The sequence below is a fragment of the Toxorhynchites rutilus genome, chromosome 3 (assembly GCF_029784135.1).
Source record: "Toxorhynchites rutilus septentrionalis strain SRP chromosome 3, ASM2978413v1, whole genome shotgun sequence".
In the NCBI taxonomy this organism is placed as follows: domain Eukaryota; kingdom Metazoa; phylum Arthropoda; class Insecta; order Diptera; family Culicidae; genus Toxorhynchites; species Toxorhynchites rutilus.
The window spans coordinates 86441395-86455310 of record NC_073746.1 but is presented as its reverse complement, the minus strand read 5'-3'; the positions used below and the strand labels follow the sequence as shown (position 1 = coordinate 86455310).

The window sequence follows — 13916 nt, the reverse complement described above, 5'->3', positions numbered from 1 at the left end:
GTTCACAGTTTTGTGTTTGGGTACAAACATGATTTTTTCGTACCTATGTTAGAAAATGTGACATGTTTGTATTCGTGGTATGTTTGGACATACGATGATTAATCCCAATGTTTCACATGATGTTCGAACATGGTGTACAGTTTCTCTTGCATTTTCACCCCAAGCACCGGCAGTGCGTAGAGTAGAAGAAGCGAATCGGACACCACACCACCACCACTCACGCGTGGTGTGTTGGTATGTTGACATGGAAAAAATGCTTTCCTTTCATGACAATGGGTGCTTCGTCTAAAATATTGGGCAAATAAAATAAACCTCTTTTTCTGTTCTGAACAAAATAAACATCGATTGATATGAGAGTTTTTCACATTTGATATCATTATTTAGTGCACGCATCAATTTATATATTGAATTCATGTAACATTCGCTATTATTAGCTATTTGAACAAGTACTAAAATTGAATTATTCAGCAGTGACATGTTAGGCGTGACGCTAACCACTCGACCACGGGAGCAACAATTTTGGCTGGATCTTTGAATACAAATGGCCAATACTGCTTGTTCGCGACGATCGCGACCCGAGCTATAAAACGAGCGGAGAAGAGGAGAAGAAAGGATGATGCAATCGCATGCACACATAGCATATGTAGTGCAGTGTAAGTGTAGCTTTTAGTTTTTTCCTTCATTCAGTTTGTGATAACATCGAGAAATTAATGGTGTGTTTTAGCCGCTGAAATTTCTCTGCTGGTTCTGCTGTGTGCCGCTGAAGGTTGCATCTAAAACTAATTTTTGGGTATTTATTTTTTTGGTCAGCATTTGTACGACGTCGCCCGCTATGCAGTCGGCTCCCCAGACTTTAATTGCCAACATGCACGCAAAAAAAATAGAAAGCTTCTTTCTATTCAGAGAATGAGAGAAAACTTTGAACGAAACCAAGGATTATTTAATCAGACTTGCAAAATGTGCATGAATGATCTATAAACATTTACTTAGTCGCGGCAATACATACACACACTCTTTACAGATACACGGGCCGAAGGTTGTGCAGTCCACTGATGATTCAACAAGAGCCAAAGGCTATCCTGGATTCCTCGAGTCGAAAAAGACGCACCACGCTAGATATGGGGTGCAGACTAGGAAGGCATTGCTGATTAACGGTCAGCTGCATCCCGATAGGAAGTATCCCATGTCGGGCACACGTACAGAGCACTGAAGACTGCAACATCCCAATTGTGAGAACACATGTAATACTAACCTCGAGCCAACCGCGAGTAATCGATTACATATTACTAACATAGTTGTAAGCAAACATTGTCAAAATATTGAACTCCCGGCCCCGTTAGGCTGACGCCATATGATCCTTAATAAAAATATATATTTTGGTACATAAACTTACAGCCTCTTAGTTCGTGCAATTTTTGAAATGCGAACTAAATTTCAAATTTGTTTCTGTGAAAAAGTATTCTACGAAGAAATGTTTTGGGATGAAGAATCTCTTTCCGTGTAAGAAAAGAAACGAAACGAAAGCAATGAATACTGCGACATCGGGTGATATGTTTGTACATGATGTTCTTGAATTATAAACAACGTGTTTGTTTTCACATGTTTATGTTTGTGTATCATTGTTCGTGTTTGGGATAGACATTCAACACTAGCGAAAATCATGTTCGAATTCAAACAAAAACATGGAATTTTCACATCGCGTGGACATGTGTAAGTGTTTTTCGGAAGACTGATGCTGATAAGGAAAAGAGTACAAGGGGAAGTAAAATCGTACATACACGCAGATTCAGTCTATTTTGACTCACTTGTTATTTTGTTTCATGCGATCTTTCCAAAGGAGTATTCATTCATTGAATGTTGTTTTCCACTCTTTGTTTTGTTATGTTCACTATCAGTCCCGAATGAAGATGGTCGGGGAGTGTAAAATGATTCATCGTGCAATTTCAAGATTGCTTGCTGCATTCTTTTCGCCATGATTATTCCAAGCAGATACAAGAGTGATTTATAATTAGGTGTGCAGAAATGAGCGAATGAACTGAGTGTCTGAATAATAAACGTTTTTGAAAAAAAAGAACAGCCAGGAGTACAACTAAATATTTCAGAACCATTTTCTGTGTATTTGCACCGAAATCACCGTGATGATTTGGGTACTCTAACAGGATAAACCATCAGTTCATAAAAGACGGACAGCCGTGACATAGTTTTTTTGAACAGGAGTGTCAGATTCTTGAATGTCCAGCTCACCAGATCAAATCAATCGAGACCTTATAGGGAGCATTCGACAAAGAGATACAGCGAACAAACAGTATGCCGCAGCTTGGTAGAATTCACGCCGAATAGATTGGTCTGAAGTGGCTGCGATCTAAGGATTATTATAAACTTGTTGTAATGCATGCGAAACTAATGTTAATTTTGTAATGGAGTGATAGTTTTTCATCTGGTTCTATAGTTACGAGACACAGGATTTTTAGTTTTTTTTCAATGTTTTACGCCTTTACAAAATAATAATTTCAAATTGTCAGCATTAACAGTTCGGCTGAAATGTTCATAAGGTTGACGTCTAGATGGCGCCTCTTGCAAAAATCTACTTGATTATCACAAAGCACCATCTTTCAATGGATACATGTCAAAATTTAACAGCAATCGGTTGATTGGTTCGTGAGTTACAGCATTGAGAATGAAGCAACTTTTTGTATTGTGAAAAAAATGGAAAAATCCGAATTTCGTGTGTAATTGCATGAATTGGGCTTCGAATTGCTTCCGCATCCACTGTATTCTCCAGACCTGGCCCCTAGCGACTATTTTCTGTTCGCAGAACCGAAGAGAATGCTCGCTGGCAAGAACTTCAAGACCGATGATGAAGTGATTACCGAAACTAAGGTCTATTTTGAGAAAAACCCGAAAGTACTACTGTGTACTAGAGATGAAACGGATATCCGGTTATTTCCCGGTATTCGGCCTATCCGGCCAATATTTGCTATCCGGCCTGATACAGGATAGTGACCTACTATCCGACCGGATACCGGATATTAAGAAAAATCAATTAATTTCCATTAACACTAGATAAATCATAACAAAACAGCTCATTGACATCATTCATACATAATTAAAAACAAGGCTTGATTACTGAAATGCAAGATTTTTTTTCAAAATTAAATTAATATTAACTCATAACAATATAATTTCTATAATTTTCAATAACAATATTCAAATCACTAGTAAATTTTGACGAAAAGTAATAAATATCCTAAACACTAAACGCTTTGCCTCGTACACCAGGCCAGCTTCAGAGAACAGTATTTCGCAGTAAACTCTACCGCAAGGAGCTGAATACTAAATTCTAGCAAACCTTGCCAACTGGGGGGTACTGCTTAGAGTTTAATGATCACCAAATGTGAGAATCCGTGATGGTGACAGATTTGAAATTTTTTCACATAACAGTCGATTTCCTTAGCAATGGGTTTTCCCCACTCACCAAGCCATCCTCCATAACATCCTTACCACAATGCAAATTGATGAATTTCAATTTTTTTCAGCGTAGAAAGAATACTTAAAACCGAAAAGTTTTAAGAAAAAATTTGATTTTACTAGAAACGTCTTTTTACAGTCTTTTTGCACCATCTGGTTGTAAATGTTTACAGGCTGTGCCAATCAAGGCGGTATAATAAGGTGGAACGTTATGTCAGAACTGCTGTTCAGCCATTACTTGAGTTCGAATTGACAGCGGCCAAACGAACGGCTAGAGTTTTCCGAGAAAGAGGATAACAAATGGCATGCAATGAGGAGTGCATGCCGCTATGTGTTTGCTGCGCATAAATGTTGGTTTTGTTTACGCTGTTGGCATCATTGTAGTGTTTCGGTGACTGCTGCAAGTTATTGTCTGCATTGCTGTTCTACGGGACGTGAGGGTTGTTGCCGTTGCTGCTGGGATTGGAAACTCAGCGATTGTGGGAGCTTTGCTAGTGGGTATATAAAAGAGGTGGCTCTTAATAACCGGTGGGCTTGTGCCGTACTGCTTTAGCTGAACACTCGCCTGATCGTTCGGGTTGTGAGACACAACAGCTAGTTCGATTGAAACCAGCCCAGCGTAGGTATATGTTGGTGGGGACCGCTATGTAGCATAAAGATTTGATCTACTTTGTTTATAAACAAAAAAAGCCGCTGTCATTTTTCATCCCCTCTCGCATCATCCATGCCTTATCCTCATACTGTCGAAAACGAACCACCTGACAATTCCAGCTCCTTGGTGCCAATTTACCTATATTGCGAGTTTTCGAAAAAGTAATTTTACAGACAATTTCATATGCATTTAAATAAAAACATCTGGCATTTCTGTAACACAGCCGCTACAGTTTGAACTGAAACGTCACGAAAGCAAGATATCAATTTGTTTATTTTATTTGATGTGCTAGAATTCCAACAAATTTGAACCAAATCGAAATTGTTTGTTGAAAAACTTATTTTACGATCGATTTAAAGCATTTGAGAAGAAAATTGCTGTTGAAAAGGTAACGTTTAACAATAATTGAATAGTATTGCATCATATTGCGTCATTTGTTTGTTACGAAGGTTTCATAAATGTCAAACCCCATGTAAATTTCTAGAAACTCAGAAGTCGAATAGTTTTTTCACTTTATTTTAACCAGTAGAGAAGTTCTTATTTCGATTTAATTTGAATCTAATAGATTGTTGGACCAATCTTTACCGAATAAACGAAGCGAAAGATGCTCTCCCGATTGGCGTGTAGTGGTCGAACACTAGTTTCGTCTCCACTTTTGCAATCTGCTTTACAGCAGGTTCCAAGACGACAGCCGGTTATACGGCAATATGCTCGCGATGTCAAAGGAGGAGGAGGAGGATCGAGTTGGACGACTCGAGCGGAAAGACAAACTCTTGGCGAACGAGCAATGGCTCCACCAGGCCCGAATGCTTATTCCTTGGGTAAGGGAGCTCTAGCGGGTGGAGCTGCGCTAGGTATTGGAGCCTTATGCTTCTACGGACTGGGGCTAGGCAGTGGGACCAGCACGTTGGATAATTCTCATGCATGGCCGGAGTTCGTGAAGGAACGTATCAGAGACACTTATTTATATTTTGGAGGATCGTTGGCAATATCGGCTGCCAGTGCGATGGCCGTGTTTCGTAATCCAACATTGTTGAATCTGGTTTCGAGAAATGGTTGGATGGTATGTACTTCTATTTAGGTAGATCAATCGTAAGAGTTTATAGTTCCATTTCATTGACAGTCAATCCTCGGAACATTTGCGTTGATGATCGGTTCTGGTATGTTGGCTCAGTCAATCCCATACAGTCCTGGATTCGGCACCAAACAAGTTGCGTGGATGACACACTCAGCTATACTGGGAGCAGTAATCGCCCCGATTTGTTTCATCGGTGGACCGCTCATTACTAGGGCTGTCTGGTATACAGCTGGCGTTGTTGGTGGACTGACCACTGTTGCCGTCTGTGCTCCAAGTGACAAGTTTCTCTACATGGGAGGCCCTCTCGCGATTGGTCTAGGGGTGGTCTTTGCCTCCTCGATGGCTTCAATGTTTTTACCTCCAACGACGGCTCTCGGGGCAGGAATAGCATCTCTATCGCTTTATGGAGGACTTTTGCTTTTTAGTGGATTTTTGCTGTACGACACGCAGAAAATTGTGAAGCGTGCCGAGCTGTATCCATTGTACGCGGCGCGACCGTTCGATCCAGTCAATTCGTAAGTTCACAAAACTCGCAAAAGTATTTTATAAAGCGTCATTTTTGATCATCTCTTTCAGGGCAATGTCTATCTACATGGATACAATGAATATCTTCATCAGGATTGCTACTATACTGGCAGGTGGAGGTGGAAACAGGCGGAAGTAAAATGTCCATTACCGCACAAAATTATTCAAATGTATAAACATGAAAAATATAGAAGCTTTAACTTATAGTAGCTGGTATTGGCGTTATACCGCTTGAAAAAATGCTGTGAAAACATTGGCGCATGCCATGAGTTACACTATAAGAAAAATAAATTTGAAAAAAAATGATTTCACGTTCACTCAATTACATGTTTGAAGTGAAAATTATATTTTAGAACATAACCTTCACAGTTATTGCTCATTTCCTTAAACTTGACGAATACGACACAAATATTGGGCCTTATTAGGTAAATCGAGTCGATATGAATCGAGCATAACTTCGTACTTTGTAAATCGAGATAATCTTATCGGGTCTAGTTTTTTCTCGAACTTCGAGCTTTCGCTCGATCGATGTTTTCGACTTTGCTCGGTATCTATAGTAGCAAAAAAGAGAGCTAACGAGCAAAATTATTATCGACTTGATTTATATAATAGGGCCTATTACCTAGACTGTTTACTTAAAAAATGAATAAAGAATGAAGTATAACACGAACATGCGCAAACCGTAAAAAAGTTGTGCCATTATCAGAAGAATGCCCTGGATAACAATTGCTGTGAAGGAAGGAGAGCAGTAATCTCGATTTGGAATTGTTTGAGGTCTGATCGACCGAAGCATCTGAATATGGTCCACGCTTTAGGAAATTGAATCGTAGCTAAGAGTGCAAATAACCATTTAGCGTATTCTCGTTTCAAAATGGTTAACTTCAACCAAGAGTAGGAATGCTGAAGAACATTGGCATAAGTCAAGCATTATTATACGATTTGTTGTTGTTTCACATAGCAGTAGCAGTATTAAAAGGACGGTACACAGTCACCATGATCATCAATCCTTATACTAAAGTTAATAAATGGGCCATAATATGGGAATCAAATCGAGCGGTCGATAATCATTATCATTATTACACCAAGCAAAATAATGTATTTTGTAAATCGAGAAAATCTTACCGAGTCGAGATCTAGCTCGAACTTCATGCGTTGCAAATTGCATATTTTTTAGCGTTTCTGAAATGATTCCCAACGCTAAATATCAGGGATGCAAACCAAAAAAAAATTGAAAGGTATGCAACAAGCAAACCAAACAGCTCTAAAAATTAATAAGATGGCCGTACTCTGTTTGTCCGGAGGTCAAATATTTGACACTTTTTGACAGATAAAGTTTGGTTTGATATTTGTACAAAAACTATTTTGTTTGCCATCTTCAATTATCAAAAGTGGCAAGCAATGTGAAACATCGAACATGGAATAAAAATTACTGAAACATTTAAGTAATCTAACCATGTACCGACAGGTTTGACGCACAGACCAAAAAAATATTTTAGGCGTCCAATAACTGAATATTTGCTTGTCGTTTTTGTGTAGGATATATTTGATCAGTACACGTTGATCAAATTTGATCTGTCAAAAAGAGTTAAGGGGCTGTCCACATACCACGTGGACAACTTTAGGGTGGGTAGGGGTTACGAAAATGTCCATGATGAGGGGGAGGAGGTTTTGATAATGTGCACGTGGATACTTTAAGTAATTTTGTCAAGTAAAACATTCAAGTTAATAGTCAAAATTGAATGAGATCTGTTTTGTATTTACACGATTTTTTTAACTTCACGCCCGCCCTGAGTACTCAGTATTCATCAATAAAAAGACTGAACTGCCTGAGAGTGCCACAAGGTCAAACATTCATAAAACACCCAATAACACAAAGAATGCTGGATTTTTTGTAGTATTAACCCTTTGTGGTCGTTTGTCTGCTCTCAGCCACCACAGCAAGAAACCATGCTAATCTTATGTTTTACCTAAACAAGTATTTTTTTTTCTTTATTATAGTGACTTTCAACACATTTCGGCTGGTTCGTCACTTTTACTTCCATTTTTGGAAGAATGTCGGGAGTGAGAATTGAACTCGTGATCTCTGCGTGAGAGGTATAGATGTTATCACTACGCCAGATCGCCTCCACACTTAAACAAGTATCAGTTTACGCTTTACCTAAACGAAGCTTGATTTCTAATGAACCTGTTCACGAATCAATATTCGATATATTCAAATAACATGTTCGATTATTCAATGATATTCGATATTCGATTGATATCGAATGATATTCGATATGATATTCGATTATTCAAATAACATGAGACATATATGCAAACAGTAGTTCTGATATTTATGAACAATCTTTTCCATTACACCAAAGTGTTACAATGGCTAACAACAAATTCTTCCATGAGTGTACGGGCCGTATCTCTGGAGATCTATTTCTTGCAATGATGTTGTTCTTCATTGAGTTCTGGTAATTTTTGTAATACGTTTCATTTGAGTTGTCTGGAAGGTTCATGCTGCTACTGCTGATTAATTAAAAGAAAAGATTAATCCTTGATGCACATGAATTAGTAGATTCGCTACAGATGTCGAAAATCACCGTTCATGAGGGACGAAACATCACGAAAAACGCTACAATGCATGGACTACATATTAACACATATTATGGAACCCGATCGGATTTGGCATATCGCAATCCGAACGAAATAAACTTTTGCATTCTGCATTTCAAGGTTGCAACATTTGCACATTCCGATAGGATTTGACTCGATCAAATTAAGGGGGATAGAGACACGAATTTCGGACGTTTCTTCGAGCTCCGAAAAAGTAAAACAAAGAATATTGTTAACATCCATTATATCACTATTTGTTTATCTATCTTTCAACAATAAAATAAAAATTGAACGGAAAAAAATCCATAATTAGAAGCTGAAGAAGTGAAGGGGTTCAAAAAAAAGTTGAGCCATGGCGTACACGATTCCAGCCCTTCTGAATACCTGAAACAAACAAATCGAACAGATTCTGAATCAGTTAATACCAGGGACAGACATACAACTGTACTTGCGTTGTACGTGTACAGCGTTGTACAGGTACCATCGTACCATGACAGACATATTTTGGTTGTACATTGTACCGTATGTCAAACTGACAATCAGATATTTTTCCAATTTCCACCACATATTTCAATGAAAAAGGTTTTTATTTAGTGTCTAAACTATCAAACACAACAAAAAAGTTTCCAATCTGAGTTATTAACTTAAAAGAAAGTCGATGAAAAGAACGTTTATCAAGTGATTTGATTCTGCTTGTTCATGCTACCCACCACTAACCGTCTATGGCGCTGAGCACAGTACAACTGTAGCCATGTACAGCGGAAAAATAGGTCGGTACAGGTACAGCGATTGTACCGAGTTGCTTGCATGGTTCTAGCGCTGTACATGGTGACAGACATACAATTTTCGAAGTACAACGCAAGTACAGCTGTATGTCTGTCATAAGTATAAGATGCCACTATCGCATGAATTTCGGACAAGTCAAAAACGTGTTTTTTGACAAAATGGCGGAAATTTGAAAAAAAAATTGCTGTTTAAAAATTTTTTTTCAAGTTTCTTCAAGTTTTAAAATAGTAAAGTTACGAAATTATGATTTTTTTATAGGTTCATGCGATAGAGAGATGCATACAAATTGTATTCATATAAACATAGATCGGATAAGAAGAACTTGAGATATCGTGTAAGCCAGTTTGAAAAAAAATTGTTTCGAGAAAAACGCGTTTGAAGTTAATTGTTATGACCGCACTAGATAAGATATCGCATCACTAAAACGGCTATAACTTGGTAAATAATGAGATTTTCGAAATGTCTCTTCTCTGGTATATTCTTAAATGTCTGAATTAGAGAAATATGAAGAAATTGATTTTTTTTTCAAATTTCTAGACTAGAATACCCTCTTAAAGAACGCAATATTGTGCTAATTTCAAATCCGACCGGATTTCAGAATAAGGGTTTATTTTACCGAAAAACACTTGAAGGGACTTATCTCAATCTGCGATTCGTTTCATAAACGCAACGAAAACACATATTTGTAGCGAATTGTAAAGGGCAAATCATTCACAAGAATGTTGAGTTAAAAAAAATCTTAGCAAGTGAGTGGAACTCCGAAGCAGGTTTTCGCTTGAAGAATGTTATGGCTGGGTCTCGTAGGACTGGAAGAAAATCGGCACGAAATTTTCAGGACAATATCTAGCATGATTTAACAATTAAGGGTTGTAGGTCAACGGAATCATCGATCACGATGATACTGCAGATGTTTTGTTTTTACTAGGTTCACTATACCCATCAGGCACTACCGAACCTGTAAAAGCGTAAGTAATTGATGTTCAGACGAGAAATATCTGTTTTCAAACAAAGTGCTTGATTTCATTGTCTGATTTTTTGAAAACTCAAACAGCCAGCAAGCTTTAATAAAAATACTCAAGAATAAGTTCACAATCGATATTTTAAAATGGATATGGAGATAACGTAAATGAAATTCGGAAGAAAATAATGAGCTCCTGGACAGTTTTGAAAAAAAATAAAGATTTCAAGACAAATCGTTACCATTGGTAAGGCTATATTTTTTATCAATAAAATATGGAATAGAAAATAGAAACAAACTTGAAATGAAATTTGAGCGAAAAAAATTAAATTTCTTGATTTTTTCCTCAAACCCGTAGGACTGTCCACGTGGACAACAGGGGGATGGGTATAAGGAATATCCACGCTTGTCCACGGAGAAGGAGGGGGGGGGTGTCTAAAATCATGCTTTTTCTGTCCACGTGGTATGTGGACAGCCCCTAAATTTTTGGCTTCGGCCAAACAATGTATGATCACCCTTATAGTTGCTCCAATAGCTTTCACTCGGTCGATGCTATCGGTCGATGCTATAGGCGCCTCTATATATACCAGGTGAAACAATCATATAAAATACACTTTCAGCCATATTGGAATTGCTGTCGGTATTGTTTACATCAGCATCAGAACGCGGCCGGCGGCTCTCTACAAACTACTACGACGTTTATTCGAACGATGCCTACTATGTTCGGCTTTCGCGAATTTATGTGAAAAAGAAGGGATGATTTTGTAGAATTTCATTCTCATCCAGTTCATCCACTACTCTCGCATGTGAAAATGTAAAAATGGCTTATCCTAGCAATAACAAAACGAACAACCCCCGCTCCACAAACCGTAATCCCCTTCTTATTGAAGTGATGATGTTGCTTCACCTGTCATACATTTATACAAGCGCCTTGCTATCGACTTTGCAAAGTATCTATAATAGCAACAAAAGAAGAAGGGGGTGTACCTTGAGGCACGGACGGAAGCTTGACGTAGGACTTTGATTATTGGGGACAATTGTTTTTGAATTGTGTTTTCAGAACTGTTCAGAAATCCGTAAATTTGAATTTATTCGGCACTCCCAATGGAGTCCCAGAATAAATGGTTGGTTATATGAATTGAACTAAATTTCAAACGGGTTGTGAGAGTTGTAGGGGCAGAAAGCATTCGGGACCATTAATTATTATTTTTTTATTCCATCTGTTTATTTTTATTAGGCTCATTTAGCTATTCAGCTGTAACAGAGCCGCATTTATCATGTCCTTTTTTTTTTTTTCATGTTCCGTACTAAACAGTACATATTTGACATAATTCAGATAAATTTGATTTTGCTAAGGGTGTTCATACACTATTTGACCGAAGCCAAATATTTGACTCTTTTTGACAGATAAAATTTGATCAACGTGTACTAATCAAATATATTCGAGGGTGAATTCCCACAAAAAACACGACAACCAAATATTCAGTTGTTGGATGCCTGAAATATTTTTTGGCCTGTTCGTCAAACCAGTCGGTACATGGTTAGGTTACCTTAAATATTTTAGCCAATTTTTTTCCTATATTCGATGTTTAACAGTATTTGCCACTGTGGATAACTGAAGATGGTAAACAAAGTAGAGTTTGTACAAATTTCAAATTAAACTTTATCTGTCAAAAAATGTAAAATATTTGACCTTCGGAAAAACAATGTACCTTAAATAAAGCTCTCCATTTCATACAAAAAAGTGGATTTTAATACTACATCTCATATTTATCACAAAATTAGTCAACTTACTAAATATTTATTCGAGTGTATAGGATGAGGCTTTTTTTTAGTAGTGGGTTAAATTGAGAACGTATGTCGCTTATCAATACGGGCGGCTAAACGGACCTTTGAGTGATAACATTTGTCACCAGATATTTGTTTACATCGATTTTCCATGCAAAATTATTGTGTATATACGTGAGACGAAATGAATGACGATCGTTCGGACAGTTCTGTGACTTCAATTGAGGATGATGAAGAAGAACGCACCGATAACACAGAGAATCTGTGTGAAAATCCTACCCGAGACATCCTGGCGGAAGGGTTTTTCCGTCTTTTCAAGCCAGTCATCGATGATCTGGATAGTAACATTCGGGGCGCTCGAACGAATCAGGTGGAGCTTCGCCACCAGCTGGATGAACTTTCGGGCCAAATGAAGAATCTCAATTTCGAAAACGATCCCCAGTTGCACGAGTATTTCAAGCGGATGGTTCATGTCAAGCAGAAAGTGGTAGTAATAATGAATATTTTGCAAGGAGCGCAGGTATTTATGGAATTATTACATATATATTCTAACGAAAATAAGCGTTACATTCATAGGAACGTCTAGTAAGCCTTTGTCAACAACAAGAACAAGCGGTGCCAGCTCCGGATGGTTGATTATGAATTTCGCGCCTTTCGCTCCACAATTAGCCATGAATTTATTCACCAATCATTACATCAACAAAAATAAACTAATCATTTCTTGAAAAAGCTAGAAATACTTTTCGTACCATTTGCCGCTTTAGCCAATGCTTTAGATTTTGCACTAACTTTCTTCTCTGAAGTCACTTTCTTGATTGGGGTTGTCTCGTGAACCTCTTCTTTTTTAATTTTCTTAATTTGATTAACCTCTATCTCGGCAGTCGATTTGCGTTTGTTGTTCGATTTTTCCTCTGGAAGTCCTAGTGCGGTTCCAAGCTTTTTACTAAGCTCTAAACTCAAATAATCCGAAATCACACCATGGGCATAATGTAGCATTTCACCGTTTTTCTCGTTTTCTTTCTCCTCTTTGATGAAATTGTGCGAGCGGGCAAATTGGCATTCTTTTCCTAGAGCCAACTCAAGTCGAAGACATTTCCTTTTAAGAAAATCTAGCGTTTTACTTTCACTATACTTATAAGCCTTTATGCTTCCTGCTTTTTTCTCCTCAGCTATCAACGACAATTGGGTTCCGTTCGAAATCGTATCCACGAGCTTTTCCGTATGAGGAAATTCATCATCCACTAAAACTTGGTCCAACGGAACAGCTTTACTAGTGCAATTTCTCTCTATGTAGGGAATGATCAAGAAAAGTGGGTCGATCCTGGTAGGAATATAGATTCTTCCGTTTGAGCATACCGTCTCATTGATGAACCACGATCGGTTGGTTTCGGAAAATTGGTTCAATTCGTACAAATCATTTCCATCGTTTCTTGTGAGATATTTCGTAGGTTTGCCGGTAGCTGGGTTTCGAAGAGTGATGATCTGCAACTTTAATTCCGCTCCAGAATCACTTTCACATTTTATTGGATCTATAATGATGACATCGAATAGAATTTTATCTCAAGCTTCTTCTAAATATTTATATAATATGAAAAGTTTTTACCGCTTATCACAAAAACATGCTTATTTGAGTTCATTTTAATAACACAATTACTTCACGTTTTCTACGCAATTTACAAACAAACAAATCGTCTTTCCCGCGAGAAGACCATTGGGGTCCAGTGAAAAAAAACGACACTGCGGAATATACATACACTCAAATTGGAAATTGTTCAATCAGCAATTTTAACAAACTATTGGAGCATTCATTACTTAGGTCATCTACACACTAGGAAACCTAGGCTGGAAACCAACTTAACGAATATGTCAAAAAAGTTGAGAACATGTGTAATCAAATGGGAGCATGCACACTAGGCAACTGGCAATTTAGGTCGGACCAACTTGTTCCATTCAACCTAGCATGCCGAGTCGCGCGCGATGTGTGTCGGCAAGTTTTTCGTTCAATTGCTTTTGACATTTTAATTTCAGCGTTAGTTGAGTTTCAATCATGGATGTCAGGG

General features: G+C 37.9%; 3 protein-coding genes across 4 annotated transcripts; 2 read left to right on the top strand and 1 right to left on the bottom strand.

The window, feature by feature from the left end:
* Window positions 1-4335: 4335 nt before the first annotated feature.
* Window positions 4336-6045, top strand: LOC129776644 (growth hormone-inducible transmembrane protein-like). Of its 2 annotated transcripts, none has more exons than XM_055782399.1 (4): window positions 4336-4508; window positions 4686-5183; window positions 5244-5713; window positions 5775-6045. In XM_055782399.1, the coding sequence occupies exons 2-4, from the start codon at window positions 4725-4727 to the stop codon at window positions 5860-5862; spliced, it is 1017 nt and encodes a 338-aa protein (XP_055638374.1). In that variant the 5' UTR covers window positions 4336-4508; window positions 4686-4724; the 3' UTR covers window positions 5863-6045. The 2 variants fall into 2 exon arrangements, with proteins under 2 accessions (XP_055638374.1, XP_055638375.1); XM_055782400.1 differs by having other exon boundaries at window positions 4655-5183.
* A 5891-nt stretch (window positions 6046-11936) lies between these two features.
* LOC129777042 (SNAPIN protein homolog) lies at window positions 11937-12585 on the top strand. Its single transcript, XM_055783091.1, has 2 exons — window positions 11937-12376; window positions 12433-12585. The coding sequence occupies exons 1-2, from the start codon at window positions 12041-12043 to the stop codon at window positions 12490-12492; spliced, it is 396 nt and encodes a 131-aa protein (XP_055639066.1). The 5' UTR covers window positions 11937-12040; the 3' UTR covers window positions 12493-12585.
* Window positions 12380-13605, bottom strand: LOC129777041 (ribonuclease H2 subunit B). The gene is made up of 2 exons (XM_055783090.1): window positions 13460-13605; window positions 12380-13385 (listed from the first exon to the last, which is right to left on the bottom strand). The coding sequence occupies exons 1-2, from the start codon at window positions 13491-13493 to the stop codon at window positions 12571-12573; spliced, it is 849 nt and encodes a 282-aa protein (XP_055639065.1). The 5' UTR covers window positions 13494-13605; the 3' UTR covers window positions 12380-12570.
* Window positions 13606-13916: the final 311 nt, after the last annotated feature.